The following is a 16,280-nucleotide window of genomic DNA, read 5'->3' on the forward strand; positions in this document are numbered from 1 at the left end:
TGCATCCACAGTTATTATCAACTATGTAAATCTACTGTACCTGTTCAGACTAATGACTTGGGAGATGGTTTTATTCAAAGCAAATTACAAATGAGGAACATCGCAAGAGCCAACAGTATCGCAGCACCACAAATTTTCCTAGTAAGCTAGAGCAGAAGTAGAAGAAGCAGAAGAGTTTTTTTTTTTTTTTTTAGGCCTAAGGCCTATTTCTAAAAGGCACAACAGCAAGTGTAAAGAGAAGGTGTAAAATGGATACGAGAAAGTAAATTATGGCAGTTTCTTGCATCAAAAATGGTAATGCGCTCAGTAACATTCCTATTGTAAAACTTTTATTTTGAATTACTTCCAACTCTTTTTGAACTTGTGGTTTTGATTTGCATAGGCCATCTCATCTCCCCATTGCCCCACCGCCCATTATTTCTCACAGACTTACATCACTGTACTTCCTCTCTGCTTTCCTGTCACGTGAGCAGACGTTTGCTAACTTTCTTTTCATTTTAAGGCAAGGTTTGAGGAAACCAAAAACATCCCATAGCCACTTAACGGTTGTATCTCTCTAGGGCGTTGCATTTCGACCAAAGTAAGTAAGGCTTGTTAAATACTTTACTTTTTACTTGTTTTAACAAAGAATGTGCATGACTATAATTTTTATTAGAATTCTTATTCGTATCAGTTTTTTTGGACAACAGTAGTTGTAGCTTTAAGGAACAGCTATAGTTTTGATCTGATTAACCGTTAGTTCACTAATCCACTCAAACTATATGTTCTTGTTGATGATTTACAACATTTTAAATGAAAAGTGTTTTATTTGGGTTCATAGAGATCTCAGACATTCACACTCTAATTCAAATGCATATTTGGAATCAGTAAACACTGAGATTGTACTACATTTGATCACTTTATACAGTAAGGAGAATTTCCCTAAATAACTAGGCTAATGGCTATATCAACTGCATTTGCTAAATTCGTGGAGGACACATGTTGAAAGGAATAGGAATATAGTGACACTATACACTATAAAGACTCTATATATAGACACTATATTAGGAATAGGTAACAAAAAAAAAAAAAGAATATTCTGTCATTATGTTGTTCAACAGAGTATTATTTTCTTTCTTCTGGGAAACACAAAATAAGATGCTTGGTAAAATCACCATGCTGCTTTTTACCATAAAACAAAATGAATGGTTATTTACACTGTCAAGCTCAAAAAATGGACAAAAAACATCATAAAAGTAGGCTATCATAAAGTTGTAGGCAGTACGCATTATATGATTTGAGCTCGACAGTATACAGTAAATACATATCCAAACTTACATTGTATGGTAATCAGAACAACTTCTCTTTTGTTTTTCACAGAAGAAACAAAGTCAAGCAGGAAAATTTTAATTTTCAAACAAGCTATCCATTTAAGCATTCACAACACGGAAAGTGGCGTAAACTTCTCACTTTGGAATCTAAATATAGCTCTCTGTGTGAGAAACTAAGCATGTTTCATTGGGTGATGCGATAAAACCATGATGAACCAATAAATGGCAGGCACACAGATCCCTTAACCGTCTATGGCAGTCTATGAGTCTTTAGACTGTCAAAGTCATCCCCTTCTGAGATGTGTCACCCACACATCATATTGACAACTAAAAAACATTTTTCAAGTTCACACTTTCTGTGCGGCACCTTGCACAGCTGCTGCAAAACTGCACAGGCATAGAAAAGTTTTCATTGCATTATTTAACATGTGAACCTGGACCACAAAACCAGTCAATTTTGGGTCAATTTTTTGAAAATGATATTTATACATCTTCTGATAGCTGAAGTAATAAATAATAAATAAGCTTTTCATTGAACTATTTGGAAATCTGGAATCTGAGGGTGCAAAAAAAATCTAAACATTGAGAAAATCGCCTTTAAAGTTGTCCATTTATGTTTGCGATTGTGCTGCATTCACTCACAAAAATAAATGTTTTATTTATTTATGGTGAAACATGATCTTTACTTAATAGCCTAATGACTTTTGGCATACAGGAAAAAATAGATAATTTTGACCCATACAATGTTTTGCTGGCTATTGCCTCAAATACCTGTGCTACTTGTGAATGGTTTTGTAATCCAGGGTCAAATATGGCAACTGAAATCTCATTTCTCGTCTCATTTTCAATAGTTGTTTGGGATGCTGATAATAATAAAGAATGCTGTTTTAAATTAGAAAATGCTTCAGTCGGTGTGTCTGAGGGGACTTCTCCTGCTGTTGGTGGGAAGACAGGGTAGGTACATGAAATACACCTAGTGCAAATGTCCTTAAACTGGGTTCACGGCTGTGTTTGAAACCTGAACAATACAGGTAGCATAAGGAGGTGGGAAGGCATTATGCCAATGTTTGCAAAGCCTCATTTCCTGCCTATAATATCCCATGATCCTGTGCCTGCAGTTCATACATAAACAAAAATGGTGTCTGATGTTATGGTGCATTGGAAGCCAGTCTAAAAACTGTTTCAGGAGAATACAGGGCAGCTTGGAACAAAGCCTGTGTCTCACAAATAAACGGAATTTGTATTTGTGTCTGTTAAAGGGATAGTTCACCCAAAAATGAAAACTCTGTCATTAATTACTCACCCTGATGTCGTTTCAAACCTGTAAAACTTTCGTTCATCTTCGGAATACAAATAAAGATCTTTTTGATGAAATCTGAGAGCTTTCTGTCTCTCCATTGCTAACACTTTGACGCCTCAAAAAGTTCATAAAGAGATCGTAAAACTAATCCATATGAATAGAGCGGTTTAGTCCAAATTTTCTGAAGAGACTTGATCGCTTTATATGATGAACAGATTGAATTTAGGCTTTTTTCACATATAAACATTCATCAACTCACACTTCAGTTTGGTCAACTTTACGTGAAGAGAACCTCGTGTTTCACAGCACGTTTGAGCTTCTGTAAGAACCAATGAGGTTCATTCTCGTGTTACATCGCATGTTTGAGCTTCTGTAAGAACCAATGAGGTTCATTCTCGCGTTACGCAGCACGTTTGAGCTTCTGTAAGAACCAATGAGTTTCATTCTCGCGTTACACAGCACGTTTGAGCTTCTGTAAGAACCAATGAGGTTCATTCTCGTGTTACACAGCACGTTTGAGCTTCTGTAAGAACCAATGAGGTTCATTCTCGTGTTACATCGCATGTTTGAGCTTCTGTAAGAACCAATGAGGTTCATACTCGTGTTACACAGCACGTTTGAGCTTCTGTAAGAACCAATGAGGTTCATTCTCGTGTTACACAGCACGTTTGAGCTTCTGTAAGAACCAATGAGGTTCATTCTCGTGTTACATCGCATGTTTGAGCTTCTGTAAGAACCAATGAGGTTCATTCTCGTGTTACGCAGCACGTTTGAGCTTCTGTAAGAACCAATGAGGTTCATTCTCGTGTTACATCGCATGTTTGAGCTTCTGTAAGAACCAATGAGGTTAATTCTCGCGTTACGCAGCACGTTTGAGCTTCTGTAAGAACCAATGAGGTTCATTCTCGTGTTACGCAGCACGTTTGAGCTTCTGTAAGAACCAATGAGGTTCATTCTCGCGTTACACCAACACAGTCTCATCCCAAGGCGTCATCTAACTGACGCTTCTGACCATGCGTCAACATGCCGACGCACACACCACCCCCCAAACGTCAACATGAGACGCTCATCCTCGGGCGTCATCAAATGCCGCGCACCCTTTAGCGTCAGTTAGATGACGCTTCCGTTATGGGTAGGTTTAGGTCTGGGGTAGGGTTAGGATTAGACCACTAGGAGGCGCGTCTCATATTGACGCTCAAGGGGTACCCTGTGCGTCGGCATATTGACGCATGGCCAAACATGGTCTAAAGGGTCAGTTAGTTGACGCCTTGGGTGTGAGACTGGGCTGGTTACACAGCACGTTTGAGCTTCTGTAAGAACCAATGAGGTTCATTCTCGCGTTACACAGCACGTTTGAGCTTCTGTAAGAACCAATGAGGTTCATTCTCGAGTTACGCAGCATGTTTGAGCTTCTGTAAGAGCCAATGAGGTTCATTCTCGCGTTACACAGCACGTTTGAGCTTCTGTAAGAACCAATGAGGTTCATTCTCGCGTTACACAGCACGTTTGAGCTTCTGTAAGAACCAATGAGGTTCATTCTTGTGTTACACAGCACGTTTGAGCTTCTGTAAGAACCAATGAGGTTCATTCTCGTGTTACATCGCATGTTTGAGCTTCTGTAAGAACCAATGAGGTTCATACTCGTGTTACACAGCACGTTTGAGCTTCTGTAAGAACCAATGAGGTTCATTCTCGTGTTACACAGCACGTTTGAGCTTCTGTAAGAACCAATGAGGTTCATTCTCGTGTTACATCGCATGTTTGAGCTTCTGTAAGAACCAATGAGGTTCATTCTCGTGTTACGCAGCACGTTTGAGCTTCTGTAAGAACCAATGAGGTTCATTCTCGTGTTACATCGCATGTTTGAGCTTCTGTAAGAACCAATGAGGTTAATTCTCGCGTTACGCAGCACGTTTGAGCTTCTGTAAGAACCAATGAGGTTCATTCTCGTGTTACGCAGCACGTTTGAGCTTCTGTAAGAACCAATGAGGTTCATTCTCGCGTTACACCAACACAGTCTCATCCCAAGGCGTCATCTAACTGACGCTTCTGACCATGCGTCAACATGCCGACGCACACACCACCCCCCAAACGTCAACATGAGACGCTCATCCTCGGGCGTCATCAAATGCCGCGCACCCTTTAGCGTCAGTTAGATGACGCTTCCGTTATGGGTAGGTTTAGGTCTGGGGTAGGGTTAGGATTAGACCACTAGGAGGCGCGTCTCATATTGACGCTCAAGGGGTGCCCTGTGCGTCGGCATATTGACGCATGGCCAAACATGGTCTAAAGCGTCAGTTAGTTGACGCCTTGGGTGTGAGACTGGGCTGGTTACACAGCACGTTTGAGCTTCTGTAAGAACCAATGAGATTCATTCTCGCGTTACACAGCACGTTTGAGCTTCTGTAAGAACCAATGAGATTCATTCTCGAGTTACGCAGCATGTTTGAGCTTCTGTAAGAGCCAATGAGGTTCATTCTCGCGTTACACAGCACGTTTGAGCTTCTGTAAGAACCAATGAGGTTCATTCTCGCGTTACACAGAACCAATGAGGTTCATTCTCGCGTTACACAGCACGTTTGAGCTTCTGTAAGAACCAATGAGGTTCATTCTCGAGTTACGCAGCATGTTTGAGCTTCTGTAAGAGCCAATGAGGTTCATTCTCGCGTTACACAGCACGTTTGAGCTTCTGTAAGAACCAATGAGGTTCATTCTCGCGTTACACAGCACGTTTGAGCTTCTGTAAGAACCAATGAGGTTCATTCTCGCGTTACACAGCACGTTTGAGCTTCTGTAAGAACCAATGAGGTTCATTCTCGCGTTACACAGCACGTTTGAGCTTCTGTAAGAACCAATGAGGTTCATTCTCGCGTTACACAGCACGTTTGAGCTTCTGTAAGAACCAATGAGGTTCATTCTCGAGTTACGCAGCATGTTTGAGCTTCTGTAAGAGCCAATGAGGTTCATTCTCGCGTTACACAGCACGTTTGAGCTTCTGTAAGAACCAATGAGGTTCATTCTCGCGTTACACAGCACGTTTGAGCTTCCGTAAGAACAAATGAGGTTCATTCTCGCGTTACGCAGCACATTTGAGCTTCTGTAAGAACCAATGAGGTTCATTCTCGTGTTACGCAGCACGTTTGAGCTTCTGTAAGAACAAATGAGGTTCATTCTCGCGTTACGCAGCACATTTGAGCTTCTGTAAGAACCAATGAGGTTCATTCTCGTGTTACGCAGCACGCTTGAGCTTCTGTAAGAACCAATGAGGTTCATTCTTGTGTTACACAGCACGTTTGAGCTTCTGTAAGAACCAATGAGGTTCATTCTCGTGTTACGCAGCACGTTTGAGCTTCTGTAAGAACCAATGAGGTTCATTCTTGTGTTACACAGCACGTTTGAGCTTCTGTAAGAACCAATGAGGTTCATTCTCGCGTTACGCAGCACGTTTGAGCTTCTGCAAGAACCAATGAGGTTCATTCTCGTGTTACGCAGCACTTTTGAGCTTCTGTAAGAGCCAATGAGGTTCATTCTCGTGTTACGCAGCACTTTTGAGCTTCTGTAAGAACCAATGAGGTTCATTCTTGCGTTACACAGCACATTTGAGCTTCTGTAAGAACCAATGAGGTTCATTCTCGTGTTACGCACCACATTTGAGCTTCTGTAAGAACCAATGAGGTTTGTTCTCACACGTCAAGCAGGTTCGGTTGAGCTTTTATTGTTCGCTGATCAATGTTTATATGTGAATAAAAGCCTAAATTCAATCAGTTCATCATATAAAGCGATCGTGTCTCTTCAGAAAATTTGGACTAAACTGCTTAATAAATATGGATTCGTTTTACGATCTCTTTATAAACTTTTTGAAGTTGCGCAGCTGTCAATAGAGGGACAGAAAGCTCTCAGATTTAATCAAAAAGATCTTCATTTGTGTTCAGAAAATGAACGAAAGTCTTAAGGGTTTGGAACGACATGAGTGTTAGTAAGTAATGACAGAATTTTTATTTTCATTTTTGGTTGAACTAACCTTTTAACTACATCTATCATAAGAGACAAATATCCAGGATGCTGAATCATGCAAACAAAACAGACTGTTTAAAGACATAACTGAAGTTAAATCTGTTTGTTGCAGTCTACACTCAGGAGCAATGCTTAAAAGCTTCAGTAAACACATGTGGAGACTGTATCAAGTCCGGGCCCGGCTGTGCCTGGTGTAAAGACTTGGTAAGCCCTGCTTAATGGTTCAATTTAATTACCCTTCAGAAAATAACTGACTGTCTGAACTCACTCTAAATGTATTAACACTACTCATGCTAATATAACGTAATTTAAAGTAGTTTCAACAATTTCAATCCCTAGTCTCTCTCACAAAGCCATAATTTGACTTGCGGTATAAAGTTTGTTCCAGTTTATTCTGACCAAGAATCATGTATTTAGATGATATGTAAAAGTGGCCAGTTTTTACATCCTGTTTAGGTGCACGTTAATCAGAAGAAGAAAAAAACACACCAATTGATTAGCATAGAAAATACTTTCAAAATATACCACAGCAGTTTGAAAGTAACAAGTGATGATAATTTCACAGATAAAAGCAAAGTTCTGCTCATGAATTTCTTGCTTGCAACTAAGTGCCTCAAACAGAACTCCATCGATCAATACTTCATCACAAGCACTCATAATATCAACCCAATACCTTTTAAAATCAATTATATTTATTGATAAAAAGTCAAACTCTCAAAGTTTCATTGGAAACAGGAAATTTCATAAGTGCCTTCAACTTTTGTGTGCAATATGTCTCAGATGGTCAACTATTTGATCTCCAACATTAGTAATGCAATGTTGGTCTGTCTAAATCTAATTCTCAACAGCTTTTTCGATTCAAAATATATTGAATTCCACATTGCATCTTCTTAAAATCCTCCTGTTTGTCTTATTCAAACAACAGAATTTCACCAAGACTGGGGAGCAGGAAGCAGCACGTTGTGACACAAAAGCCTTGCTTATAGATAGAGGATGTCCACCCAATAGCATAATAAATCCTTTAAACATTTGGAAGCCTGTTTTAAACAAGTCCCTGGCTGCTGGTCCAAATCCAGTGCAAATCCAACCACAACAAATTGAACTAGATCTTAGACCAGGTATGTTATATACTTTCTATATACCGTACTACTGTATATACTGTATATAACTACTGCATTGACCAAAACAATGACTTTTTTAATGTAAGTTTGAGACTGACTTTCAAAGAATAGAGATGACTAATTGTGTTGTTTTCTCAGGGTTGCCCCACACTTTTCAACTAAAATTCAAAAGGGCAGAAGGCTATCCTGTAGATCTTTACTACCTAATGGATCTCTCCTACTCTATGAAAGATGATTTGGCGAATGTGAAAAATCTGGGAAATAATTTACTTCAAGAGCTCAATAAAATTACGGGCAATGCCAGAATAGGTAAGCATGTATATCTCAATCAGAGTTGAATTGTTATGGCAATGGCTTCATTAACCAACTTTCCTGATGCAGGATTCGGTTCGTTTGTCGACAAAACCGTTCTTCCATACACCGACACCAATGAAGCGAAGCTCAAACAGCCATGCCCGACTAAAGATGAACCATGCCAGCCAGCATTTGGCTTTCAGCATGTGCTTTCACTGACAAAAGAAGGGGAAACGTTTAAAAAGATGGTAGACAAGCAAGATATATCTGGAAACCTGGACCCTCCAGAGGGAAGCCTGGATGCCATCATGCAAGCCGCGGTCTGCGTGGTGAGACTTAAAACGTTTCACACCACATAAGCATGCATAAGTGGCAGAAATATATTTTGGCAGCCATTTTAACAGATTGCATCATCCACGCTGTGGGCAAAAGAATGGGAAGTATATGTCATGCTGTGAGAAACAAGCTTGAAAACTTACAGTACATGAAACCTGTAGAGAATTTCTTTGTGCGTGATTCATGCATGACGTTCTATATCATGTTAGTAAATAAAGTAGGCCTAAATGTGTTACCTGTGCACAGAATGAGATTGGTTGGGGAAACAGCACTCGGCTGCTGGTGCTGGCTACTGATGACGGCTTCCACATGGCAGGGGATGGAAAACTCGCAGCCATTCTGGAACCAAACAAAGAAACCTGTCAGCTGGTCGGAAACAAGTACAGCATGAGCAACATCTGGGTATGATTTAATACTTCTGAAGAACTTTAAATCTGAAAAACATGTGAACTACACCAGAAAGTTCCAAGGCAGGGTTATAATCTAAAATTAAAACAAATTTTAAAAATAATTTAATAATTTTAAATAAAATCAACATTAACTGAAATATACAGTATATAGACATAAAAAAACCTAACAAAAATGACAACAAAAATGTATATCAATGATACTAAAATAACAAGGCAAGTTTAAATGTAAATGTTGTACATTTGGATAGACACTAATAAATTATGTATATACTAGACAATCAATCTTTGAATTCCACTAATTCAGTATCTAAATACCTCCCCGAATCTGTAAACGTGTGCATCTCCACATATGTAAAAAGGTACGTATGTTTTAGATGCTACAGTATCACCTTGATATATGTGAAAATATAACAACTATATGATCTATGTTTTCAGGACTACCCATCTGTAGGACAGATAGCTCGCAAGCTGGAGGAGCAAAACATACAACCAATTTTTGCTGTCACTAAAAAAATGGAAACTGTGTACACAGTAAGTAAAACATGCTTATATCTAAAATGAGAAAATATATGTTCTGGGGGTAAAAGGATATAATAAGTTATCAAAAGTGTAAACAAGTGACTCAGCGGCACTTGCAGCGTTGATTATTGGCAGATTGGGAGTGTCTGAGAGTGATCATTTTTGTACGTTTGGGGAATAAATTATAACACCTTCTCCTTTTACTTTGTGTCATTTACACACGATCCACATTAATATTCCTAGCCTAGTAGAAGTAGTAGAAGTACAATGGTGTACCTGACCACAGTTGTATGTTCTTTAATAGGAGCTGAGCAAACTGATCCCTAAATCTGCAGTAGGAGTGCTTTCTGACGACTCCAGCAACGTTGTCAATCTAATTGTGGATGCATACAATGTGAGTCCATTTCCAATTTATACAATCCTTGTCTTTTTAAAGGCTAAATAAATAAATAAAACATTACAATGAGAGCGCTTTTCTATGTTTAACACCCTTATCAATGTCCTATGGGGTTTGAACAGAACTTAACCTCTGAAGTGATCATGGCTCATGATGCCCTCCCAAACTCCGTATCTGTGAAATACACATCAAACTGTCCAGGTGGAGGAAACCCCAGTGACAGGGGGAAGTGTGATAATGTGAACATTGGACAGGAAGTGAGTACGATTAGACACCAGCACACACAACCTAAAGGTAGACAGATCATTAATGCTCGTGCAGATGCAAATCCATTCAGCAGATTTAGCAAATGCAATAATTCAACAATGTACACTTTTTAAATGACTTTACTCTTACTTTAATCCTTTTAGGTGACTTTTTATGTGACAGTAACAGCAGAAAGATGCATGCCGGGCAGTCAGAGCTTCTTTATTGGGCCATTAGGATTTAATGAAAAAGCGAAAGTGACCGTTCAGACTCGATGCGAATGTGACTGTGATGATGAGAATAAAAATCATATTCACTGTGGGAATAACGGTAAAATTGTCTGTGGCAGCTGCAGGTAACAGAACAGTATCATTTACTCCAAATGTGTCCTTTTTCATCACTTTTTACTGATATTAAACTCCAAAGGCCCTGGCTGAATATTACAACAACATGTCTGGGTCATATATCTATAAAAAATAAGTAACTAAAAATAAGAATTTATCCAATTAGTCTTAAAGGTGAATCTCATTAGATTCTCATTGCAAAGTACTGTAGCAATAATAATACAGCAAAAATAAAGATAGCAAAACAAATTACAATTAAGTAATATTTATTTATGCTTTATTTATATTACAAAAACATTCTAATGGTCCCAACAAAGACTTTAGTAATGTTTTTCTTAGAGCATATTATTACAATTTAAAATAGCTGTTTTCTATTTGATTACATTTTAAACTATAATTTATTCCTGTGATGCAAAGCTAAATTTTCAGCATCATTACTTCAGCGTCACATGAACCTCCAGAAATCATTCTACGCTTGTGTGCGTGCGTGCATGTGTGTGCAAAGATATAGATGCATACATTGACATCCAAATAACCTTTTTGCAGCACACACAACCTGACTGTAGTGACAGACATTCTATTACATATGACTAACACAAGCTAAAGCAACCTCCCCATGTCCTCAGGTGTAATACTGGTTTCTTAGGACAGCGCTGTGAGTGCACACTAGGAAAAAAGGACGAGGCTTCACTGAAAGCACAGTGCCGGAAAGACAACGGCACGGAATGCGAAGGCAAAGGAGATTGTGTTTGTGGACGGTGTCAGTGCCATATCACAGAGGCCGGTGGCAATTTCTATGGCGAACACTGTGAATGTGACGATGAGCACTGTGAAAAATTTAACAATACACTGTGTGCAGGTGATTAGTGTGGAGAGGCTCATATTTAAGTGCTTAACAGTTTATTTTATATATTATGTATATTTTTATAATTTTTTAATCATTTAGATGTTTTTACTTTTTACAGGTCATGGCAAGTGCAAATGTGGTAAATGTGAGTGTGAACAAGGCTACGAGGGAACAGCGTGTCACTGTGCAAAATCCGACGAGGCTTGCAAGAGGGACGGGAATGTTTGTTTTAACCGTGGTAAATGTGTATGTAACCAGTGTGAATGTGAGAGAGGATACAAGGGGCCCTACTGCGAAACGTGTTCTGCTTGTCAACGTCCGTGTCAACAGTCAGGGTAAGAAAACTTGTGTGACCTTGACCTTTACAAAGCCACCCTATAAATACAAATGATTACTTGAAACACACGTTCTTACTTAATTTTACAACCCCAACTGGGATTACTAAAACTACTAATTTAGTTAATCAGTTAATATGGACGATTTATTTAAATTATCCATTTCACGTATTCTCAGTTATATAAATAATGGTATTTTCTAGTTTTCTTATTTGTATTTAATACAAATGTATTTGTTATTTATTGTAATATATACATATTATATTAATTCTGTATATAAAATTTGATGTTTAATATTTTTATATGTATTTCAAAATTATTAAAGTATTCCTGACCTATTGCAGGAGTTGTGTTGAATGTTTGGCCTTTGGGACCGGTCCGTTTGAAAAGAACTGCTCTTTGGCCTGTGGCCATCTGAAGTCTGTGACGGTTGAAAAATTACTCAAGAGCGACTGTCGAGTCAAAGATCACATGGGCTGCTGGATGTCATTCACAATGAAAGAACAGCTTGGATTTGACAAGTATGATATGAATGTCCTCATAGACAGAGGTATAGTCCCGGACACCATTCCTGAAGTATTGAAACATGTACTAGTTAATTCGGGTTCTTTCATTATTGACCCTCATGTTATTTCAAACCCTGTAGATCTGTGTGTGTGTGTGTGTGTGCGTGTGTGCGTGTGTGTGTGTGTGTGTGTGAAGCATTTCTGAAGAATCTTTATATTCTTAAAGGGATAGTTCACTTTGAAATTAATTTTTGGTATGTTTTAGCTTACCTCAAGGGCATCCAAAATTTAGGTGTCTTTGTTTCCGCAGTAGTTTCAATTTTGATATTTTTAGGTCAAACCGTTCTTGTCTGTCAGTGATATAATGCAGGTCTATGGTCACCACCTCAAAGAGCATGCACAGAGAAGTCCAAATTAAACATGATTTAATGACTCGTAAATGTAAGTACACATTGATGGCCTAAGACTCGAAACGAGCGGTTTGTGTGAGAAAACGAACAGTATTTATATCGTTTTTACCTCTTGTAAACACAGCCACGTCCAAGTGATCTGAGGGCGCGGGCACGTCGGTCTGCGCAAGCCCCGGAAAGCACCGGAAGTGATCTCTCGCGCGTGTACGTCACTCATTGTTTAGACAGAGATTTAAGAAGTGTTACCTTTCACTGTGAAGATCTAAACATATTAAGATATACAGGAAATCGCAATGGAAGACGATTTCGATATATCAACAGACAACATGGAATTTTTTTCACAACCGTATTTATTTACTTCCGGTGCTTTCCGGCGCTTGCGCAGACCGAAGCGCCCGCGCCCTCAGATCACTTGGATGTGGCTGTGTTTACAAGAGGTAAAAACGCAATAAATACTGTTTGTTTTCTCACACAAACCGCTCGTTTCGTGTCTTAGGCCATCAATGTGTACTTACATTTACGAGTCATTAAATCATGTTTAATTTGGACTTCTCTGTGCATGCTCTTTGAGGTGGTGACCATAGACCTGCATTATATCACTGACAGACAAGAACGGTTTGACCTAAAAATATCAAAATTGAAACTACTGCGGAAACAAAGACACCTACATTTTGGATGCCCTTGAGGTAAGCTAAAACATACCAAAAATTAATTTCAAAGTGAACTATCCCTTTAATATTCTTTTTTTTTACAACAATAGTTTATAATGGAAAAAAGTAAAAGCTGTAAAAGTAGTCATATGGACTTTTTATAATGCTTTTTGTCCTTTTTGGAGCATAAGTAAATCAGTAGCTCGCAACAATAGGAGGGTGTGTAAATGTCAGATTTTATTTTATATTTGGACAAATATTCCATTTTAAACAAATATCACGTTTGAAACTACAAAAAGAAAAGCGTTCTACCTTTATGTTTCTTGCGTTAGAATGTCCTGAGGGGCCGAACATAGGAGCCATCGTAGGAGGATCTCTGGCAGGTGTGGCGTTGATTGGTCTCCTAATCCTCCTCATCATCAAGGCAGTTCTGTATGCAAGTGACCTTAGAGAATGGAGGAGATTTGAAAAAGACAGAAAACATGAAAAAATATCTGTAAGTTCGTTTTCTTTATACATAAAACCCCTACCCTTCATATTCAGCCAAACTGCCAAAAGTTGTTCTTTATTCACACTTGACTTTTTTAATTAAGCAGATTGTTTCCCTCTCCTCCCACAGGGTGCCAACCCATTATTCCAGAATGCTACGACCACTGTTCAAAACCCAACGTTTTCCGGAGATTCTTAGAAACTTGTTGGAGCTGACACACATGATGTAGAGAGTGGATGTGTATTAATTAATCTATAGGTCTGATGCATGATCATGCAATAAAATAAAATAGCTTAAAATGTCCATTGCGATCTTTCTGTGAATTCATAAAGTTTCTACACTGTCTTTATTGTATTTACAGTAATTTAGATTAAATATGTTCAACTGCATAAAATTCATTTACCATAGTTTATATTTTAAATGCTGTTTTATTTTCTCTTGTGTGTTATTTAAATGTTGGTGGGGTTTTTTCTGTTTTTTTTTTTTTTTTTTTTTTTTTTTGAGAAATAATTTGTAAAAGCATTTATGCTTTAGAAGCTCTCAGTGTCTTTATATTGTATGTTTTAATGTCTGTCTAGATGCAAATGAAAATTAATGAGATCACTATGTATTACTGCATTTCATGGATACGTTATGAAACATGAGCACTGAACAAGCGCTGGCTTTCCACATTATTAAGATAATAGACTTGTGACCTAAAGATTTGCTTAGCTTTTCATTGTAACATGTCTAATGGTTTTTCAATGTTCATAACATGCAATTTAGGTTATATAATGTGTGTTTGTATTTAAGAGCTCTGTAAATGTCTTAAATATAAATAAATTACAACTGTAATTTGCAGGAATTGCCTTGTTCCTTTATAAATTTGGGCTATGCATTTGAATCTCTGATGGCACAATGCCATTTTAACATTGAAAATATTAAATCAGAATGAATTTTGATTTCAATACTTTAGAAAGTTGAAATAAAAGCTAGGAAAATAAATGAAGATTTCTATTTTTATTCTTAAGGTTTAAGTAGAAGTAAATTTCTTGAATTCTCAGCACTTAAGACTAAAATGGCACTTTGAGAAGCTTGATACGGGCCCTTACTTCATTAAAAAATCTTTTCATACGAGTCAACTGAAAAATAACGAGTTCATACTATCATAGTCCATCAAAATATACTTCAGTAATAATGGATTAAAGGAGGATCTTCACTCGTTGACAGAAACCTATGAGTTAGTCTGGAGTGCCCTATTCGACAGTGTGTGTACTATGATCCCAGCGATTTTTTTAAAATGGACACAGTGCTTTACCAACCACAGGATTGATTTTGTAAAGCTTGTTTGTTATACACTGATCCCATTCAGCTTGCCATTTCTTGTGAATATAAATGTTTATAATATAGGTTTGAGCTCTGAGGGTGGAATCGGGCACTTTTTGAGCTCTGAAGATGAAGCTTCCTCAGCCACAGCATCAGCTTGTTCATTTCCTGGATTTCCACAATGCCCTGGCAGTGGTACCCAACAACAAATTACTGTAAAATTCTGTGCCTCCAAGGACCGCAAAATATTTACAATTTTCACAAATGCTGGGTGTTCATTTTTGGAAGATGCCAGAGTCTGATGACAGGATTTTGAGTCTGTCATTAATAGGACATTTCGCTGCTGAGAAGTTTTAATATGCTACAATGCCAAAATGATTCTAAAATGAAATATAATGAGGAATCTGCATTACTCATCTCTGTATATATTGGGATGTATGATGAAAATATTTCTCGGATACTCGGAAGTTGTGTTTTCAAATTTGCTCTTCTTAGATCTATGATTATGATTGGGGTTTTTTTTAATTCCAGGGAGGGATACTGCAAAAGTGTGTCTGGCTCAGTACATTTAAATCAACTTTTATATTTTCCAGGTGGGGTTTAATCCGCAATCCAAAGGGACAAATAACCCTTGGTTTTTTCTTTGCCTATTTAAGAAGCACTGACAATCAACACTCAGAAATGCTTGTGTCCAGACCAAACCTAAAGGAAATGGCATTGCTTCCCAGTCAGTCAACAGGCAGCGTTTTTCTTTAAAAGTTACATCCTATGGCTTTAGACTGGATAGGGCTTTCATGATCTAAAAAAATAAAGAAAGCTTTAGACACAAACAACTAAATATTTAATGACTGCAATGCTTAATTCTTAGTAGACACAAGTGCAGTCAGTACATAGTCATTATAAGTGCATACAGTCCCTCAGATGCCATTTCTATTCTTTCTTGCACAGAATAGCGGGATATTACTGTATAGGCAGTTGTGAGCATCTATGCAGAATTGTTGCAAAATTTGTAAAGACAGAAAAAAACATTGATTACAATGCTGTTCTTTTGAACTTTTTATTCATCAAAGAATCTTGAAATAAATCTTTTCATTGATAATAATAACAAATGGTTCTTGAGCAGCAAATCAGCATATAAGAATGATTTCTGAAGGATCATGTGACACTGAAGACTGTAATAAAAGTAATGATGACAGTTGAAAATTCAGCTTTGCAACCGAAAAAACACATAGGCAACTATATGAGGAAATATATTAAAATAGAAAACAGTTATTTTGGTAACACTTTATTTTAAGATGACGGAGTTACACGTAGTCATAACAGTAACTTATGCATAATTAACTAAACTTAAACTAAACCCTAATGTAATATTACAAAGTACTTATTTAAGTAAGTACAGTGTAACTACGTCAGCTTAAAATATAATATAAAAAATATAATATAACA

At 37.7% G+C, this 16,280-nt stretch overlaps 1 protein-coding gene across 2 annotated transcripts; it reads left to right on the plus strand.

Annotated features, from left to right (window-relative positions):
* The first annotated feature begins 450 nt into the window (after positions 1-450).
* Positions 451-13,832, plus strand: itgb2 (integrin, beta 2). Of its 2 annotated transcripts, none has more exons than XM_056236900.1 (16): positions 451-580; positions 2,207-2,264; positions 6,737-6,828; positions 7,550-7,742; positions 7,884-8,054; positions 8,127-8,368; positions 8,622-8,777; positions 9,221-9,316; positions 9,609-9,698; positions 9,824-9,958; positions 10,112-10,302; positions 10,918-11,150; positions 11,257-11,473; positions 11,818-12,023; positions 13,372-13,535; positions 13,659-13,832. In XM_056236900.1, exons 2-16 carry the CDS (start codon positions 2,210-2,212, stop codon positions 13,725-13,727), a joined length of 2,310 nt encoding a protein of 769 aa, XP_056092875.1. In that variant the 5' UTR covers positions 451-580; positions 2,207-2,209; the 3' UTR covers positions 13,728-13,832. The 2 variants fall into 2 exon arrangements, with proteins under 2 accessions (XP_056092875.1, XP_056092876.1); XM_056236901.1 differs by having other exon boundaries at positions 512-584.
* The last annotated feature ends 2,448 nt before the right edge of the window (positions 13,833-16,280 follow it).

The sequence above is a fragment of the Rhinichthys klamathensis genome, unplaced genomic scaffold, assembly GCF_029890125.1.
Source record: "Rhinichthys klamathensis goyatoka isolate OS25496 unplaced genomic scaffold, OSU_Roscu_1.1 h1tg000471l_1, whole genome shotgun sequence".
NCBI classification, from domain to species: domain Eukaryota; kingdom Metazoa; phylum Chordata; class Actinopteri; order Cypriniformes; family Leuciscidae; genus Rhinichthys; species Rhinichthys klamathensis.

Coding starts and splice junctions, on each gene's coding strand:
- itgb2 (XM_056236900.1), top strand. CDS start 2,210: ATGCTTCAGTCGGTGTGTCTGAGGGGACTTCTCCTGCTGTTGGTGGGA. Junction 6,829..7,549: donor GTGCCTGGTGTAAAGACTTG/GTAAGCCCTGCT, acceptor TTCAAACAACAG/AATTTCACCAAGACTGGGGA. Junction 11,151..11,256: donor TAACAATACACTGTGTGCAG/GTGATTAGTGTG, acceptor TACTTTTTACAG/GTCATGGCAAGTGCAAATGT.